We start from the raw sequence: 5,362 nt of genomic DNA, 5'->3' as shown, positions 1-5,362 counted from the left end.
AGCCAACCCTGATCACCCATCCTCCTCTTCTCCTCCCCCTTCATCTAATCCCCCTCCCAAATCTCCGTCCCCCATCATCATCCCTACCATTCTTAAAAGGGATCAGAAAGATGCTGCAGAGATCCTCAAAGAAATGGAAGTTGATGGTAAAACAGACCTTCCCCAGAATCCAGAGACCAGCATTGAAGACAGCGATCAAGTGCAAATCATGGAAGAAGAGCCAGAGAGTATAGATTTGAATGATTTAGACATCCTGGAACTGGAACTGGCTTGTAAAAAGAAAGAACACGATACAATTCCAGAGCTCCAACTCAACAAGCTCGAAATGGTCATTTCTCGAGCTTATCATCAGAACCAACTTGGGATACAACCAGGCAGCCAATGGGATGGAAGTCTGCGCCCAAAAGAGACAAAAAAAAGAGGTAGAAAGACAGATCTGCAAAGAACAATAGAGATTGGGAAAATCCTGATAGATTCAGGCAGATACGCAAAGTTGACAAAGTACTACAAGCCCTCTGTCAACGGTTAATCATGAAGCTGGTGTCTTGGAATATAAGCGGGCTAAACAGCCCCGGTAAAATCAGGATGTTAAAAAACATGATAAAAAAGGAAAAGCCACAAATGTGCTTTCTCCAGGAAACTAAGTGTAACAGTACTACGCTAGGCAGCATTCTTTCAAAAGCCTGGCCCGGATGTAGTTCGGTTGCAGTAGACGCCTTCAGAGCCTCAGGAGGACTGGCAATAGCATGGAATACCCAAGCGGTATCCCTTTCAGATTTTCATGCTGCGCACTACCTTATACAGGCGACCTTTCACATCTTGGGCACCAATATTTATGGTAACCTTTCAAATGTTTACTTCCCACAAGACACTGGAAGTAAGGTAGCGCTCCTTGACACGATTGAAGCTCTAAGCAATAGCAGAAGGTACCCACTCTGGATCGTTGCCGGGGATTTCAACATGATAACTAAAACTGAAGAGAAGCTGGGAGGCAGAAGTAGAATGGAGCCTGAAGTCAGTCGCTTCAAGGATTTCATCCAAGCAACTTCTCTCATAGACATGTCATTCTGTAATGGCACCTTTACTTGGAGTAATCGCAGGGCTGGCAAACACCAAATCGCCTCCAAATTGGATCGCTTCCTCCTCTCAGACAACGCGGTCCACTTAGGAGGAGACATCTCAGCAGCCATCCTTGCTCACACTGGATCGGATCACTGGCCAATAGCTCTACAGTGGCAAAGACCAGGTAACTTAATCAAAAGACCCTTCCGATTTGAAGGATTTTGGCTCACGCATCCCACTTTCAAGGAGTTTGTCAAGACTACCTGGGCCTCGTTCATTCCCCCAGAAGGAGCAAAAATGTATCAATTCCAGCAAAAGTTAAGATTTCTCAAAGGTCACCTAAAAAGATGGAACAGGGAAACCTTTGGAAATATCTTCAAGGAGCAGCAAAAGCTAACTCGGGACCTAGAGACTCTTCACCAAAAGATTATCTCGGAGGGGCACACGGAAGCCACCCTGGAGCAGGAACGTCTCATCCATAGTTAGCTGGAGAATAGGAGGAAGCAGGAAGAAATCTACTGGAGGCAAAAGTCAAGGGTCAGATGGCTGAAGGAGGGTGAGCGTAATACAAAATTCTTCCACAGAACTACAGTTCAGTGAAGAATGCATAACAATATACCCTTCATTCAAAACAAAACAGGGGCAAAAGTAGAGACCCATGAGGAAATTGAAGAGGAACTCCTCAACCACTTCCAACAGATCCATCAAGAGCAGAGAGAAGATCGGCGACAGGCCATTCGCAAAATCACCAACAATATCCCAAAAATCATAACGGAGGAACAAAATGATCTCTTGATGCGCCCTATTCATCCCCAGGAAGTGGATGAAGCAATGACGCAGCTCAAAGAAGGTAAAGCCCCGGGGCCAGATGGATTTACCACCACTTTCTTTCACTCTTTCTGGGACATGCTAAAGGAGGAAGTCTGGCAGATAGCTGAAGAATCCAGGGCAATGCACTGGCTTCTCGCCTCTCTCAACTCCACCTTTATAACTCTCATCCCCAAAGAGGAGGACTCCATCACCCCTGACAAGTTCAGGCCAATTGCATTATGCAATGTCATTTACAAAGTAATATCAAAAGTCATAGCAAATCGTCTCAAACCTCTCCTTCCTGGGCTCATCTCCCTGGAACAGTCAGGATACATGGAAGGACGACATATAATGGATGGCATCCTGCTCTCTCACGAAATCATTCACTCCCTCAAGCACTCAAAGCAAGCAGGTATGCTTCCCAAATTAGACCTTTCCAAGGCATTTGACAAACTAAGCTGGAATTATATTCATCATATGCTAAAAGCTTTTGGTTTTTGCTCTTCTTGGATCCGTTGGATCATGAGCCTGATTACTTCCACTCATTTCTCAATTCTTGTTAATGGCATTCCCTCCCGTCCCTTCAATCCCTCCAGGGGTATCCGGCAAGGGGATCCCCTCTCCCCCTTTCTCTTCGTCCTTATGGCTGAAGGGTTGGGTCGACACATTAAACAAGCCCTCCATTCTCATCAGATCAAAGGCATCTCCATGCACAACTCCCATGCCACCTCCCACCAGCAGTTCGTAGACGACACTATGCTTTTTGGTTATCCTTCTGCTCAAGAAGCCCTCCGTCTAAAATCCCTCCTCCGGGATTTTTCGGAGGCCTCAGGCATGCACATCAATTGCTCTAAATCTCAGATTTTCTTCTTCCATACTCCGCCCTCGGTCAAATCCGTTGTTTCTCGCATCTTGGGTTTCCCCTCGGCTTCCCTACCCTCCAAATACCTGGGCGCACCCCTCATGGCTTCAGCCATTAAGCAACCCGCATGGCGCTCCCTTCTTGAGAAACTTGAAAACCGTCTCAACCTCTGGACTTATAGATCTCTTAACTTAGCCAGTCGAATTGTCCTCATCAAATCGGTTTTGCAGGCAATGCCTCTGTACTTGTTCTCTATTCTAGCTGCGCCAAAGTGGGTTTTAAAAAGTATAAGAAACCTTCAGCGCAATTTTCTGTGGAGCAGCTCTGCTACCAATCGCAAATGGGCCCTGGTGAAGTGGACCAATGTATGCATGCCCAAAGACAAGGGAGGCATTGGGTTAAGGGACCCTGAGTACAGCAATTCCATCATGAATGCCAAGATCTGGTGGCAATGGATCACTAACCCAGATAAGCCATGGGGAAAAATCTGGACAGCCAAATATGCAGGAAATCGACCTCAAGAAGAACTCATCAGATTCATTCCTACTGAAAAGGGATCCACAATTTGGAATGCAGCCAAGCAGCACTATCAGATAATTCAAAAGCACAGCTTCTGGGAAATCAGGAATGGATGCACTGCAAGATTTTGGACTGATGCCTGGAATCAAATGCCTAAACTCAAAAATATTCTTCACCCTTCTCTAATTCCAGATAGGCAGGACCAGCAGCAGGAAAAAGTTCACCAATTCTGGCTGCCGGAGATGGAGTATGGCTTCAGGAAATGGAAACATAGCAACCAAATACTCAACAGTTCAGATGTTCGGCAGGAAGAAGAGCTAAGGATCGAGCTAAGGAAAAGAAGTATCAGGCAGGATAATGGTGGGGATATTCTCAGATGGGGATACCTACCCAAGGGAACCTACACTACCTCAGAAGCTTACAAGTTGATATGAAACTTCCCCTCTCCTCCAGACCCTGTTTGGAGGAAGATATGGGAGCTCGGACCATGGCCAAAAATCTCTTACTTTCTTTGGCTGATGGGTCATAAAAAATTTCTCACTTGGGATAAGCTTAGAAATCGGAACTTTCATGGACCCTCGATTTGTCTTAATTGCTCTCAAAATGAAGAAACTCTCCATCATCTCCTGGATACCTGTCCTCTAGCCAATCAACTTTGGGATAAGGTCAGTTTCAGATGCCAAAAAAGTTGTAGGGGGGAGGGCAACATCATCAATTCATTAAGACAATGGCCAAAGCATCCCTAAAAAAGCAAGATCCTCAACCATTTATGGAGTATCGTGCCGGGGATCGTCCTCTGGAATGTCTGGAAGGAACGAAATCAACACATTTTCAAAAACAAGCGATCTCCTTTAGAAGAAACCTGGAGCAGGATTCATAGGAACATTCAAGAGACGATGGCGCTTCAGGTATGGACTAAGGAAGATCTCCCATCTACTGATAATGAGCATAACATTCTAGATAATTGGCAGCTGCAGTTACCTCAAGATTCTCTCAAGATCAGTACTCCTAATAACAACTGCAAGAACATCTGCCATTGGAAAGCCCCTCCCAAAAACTCATACAAGCTGAATTTCGATGGGGCTTCCAAAGGCAATCCAGGAGCAGCCGGATACGGAGGCATATTGAGGGACTATGAAGGCACTCCTATACGGATTTATTTTGGGAACATAGGGTGGGATACCAACAACTCAGCAGAGTTGGAAGGGCTGTGGCAGGGCCTTTTTCAAGCTTGGAATCTCAACCTTCAACCCCTGATCATAGAAGGGGACTCCCAGATTCTTATCAACATGGCCACCCATATACAGAATGGCTCGCATGCAAGGAAAGTAGCACCCAGTTGGAAGCTAGAAGCAAGGTTAAATGACATAGCACAAAAGCTCAACAATTCTATAGCCATCTCCTTCATACACACTAAAAGGGAAGGCAACAAAATTGCGGACCTCCTAGCCAATATTGGAGCTGAGACTGATCCCCCTCTTCTATTTGGAGACACAGATATCATTCCCAACAGGCAACAGCTCCAGGAATGTCAAAGACTGATCCAAGAAGAGGCTGTCGCCCCGGATGCGGGTGTCATCAAGTCAGTTAATGAAGAGCCACATGCCCAGCATGGGCTGCCACGTGAGGAGCAAGGGTCTTTAATGCCTCTCGCCGCCGAGACTTCACGCCGGGAGAAGCATAAGGGCAGCCTTAATGAAGGCGCTGGAGGCGATGGAAAACCTGCAGAGAGCATTCAATGTGGGCCAATTCCGAGGGAATGATAATGGGTTTAAGAATGATGAATGGTTGGGGAGCGGAGCTCAGTGCGACGAGAAGGATACTCAGAACTCTGAGCGTAGATGCCGCGATTTGGTTGCTGAGAGCTCGGACGAGGTCCGCTCCATGCTTGTTTTTACTGGTCTTTGTCTTTGCTCAGTTGAGCTCAGCTTCGACCCAATTTGGGGACAGCAAGCAACTGGAAGGGAACGCTACAGCAGTAGGCCCTCCTCTGCTCTGGAACAGGATAAGGAATTTGAGGATACCATGGTGCGGCCGCGTGAAAGGATGCCTTGCAGAAGAGGCTCAGGGCATGGAGAATCCTCTCGTCCCCCTGCAGCGGATGTTCAC

At 46.6% G+C, this 5,362-nt stretch overlaps 1 protein-coding gene across 1 annotated transcript; it reads left to right on the top strand.

Moving 5' to 3' along the window:
• Positions 1 to 531: 531 nt before the first annotated feature.
• LOC149184976 (uncharacterized) lies at positions 532 to 1,548 on the top strand. Its single transcript, XM_089415504.1, has one exon. It carries the CDS (start codon positions 532 to 534, stop codon positions 1,546 to 1,548), a length of 1,017 nt encoding a protein of 338 aa, XP_089271630.1.
• Positions 1,549 to 5,362: the final 3,814 nt, after the last annotated feature.

The sequence above is a fragment of the Pinus tabuliformis genome, chromosome 3_2 (assembly GCF_031772625.1).
Source record: "Pinus tabuliformis cultivar Carrire ecotype Pingquan chromosome 3_2, CPIR1, whole genome shotgun sequence".
NCBI classification, from domain to species: Eukaryota; Viridiplantae; Streptophyta; class Pinopsida; order Pinales; family Pinaceae; genus Pinus; species Pinus tabuliformis.
The sequence above is the reverse complement of the archived record's forward strand: the minus strand, read 5'-3'. Positions and strand labels throughout refer to the sequence as shown.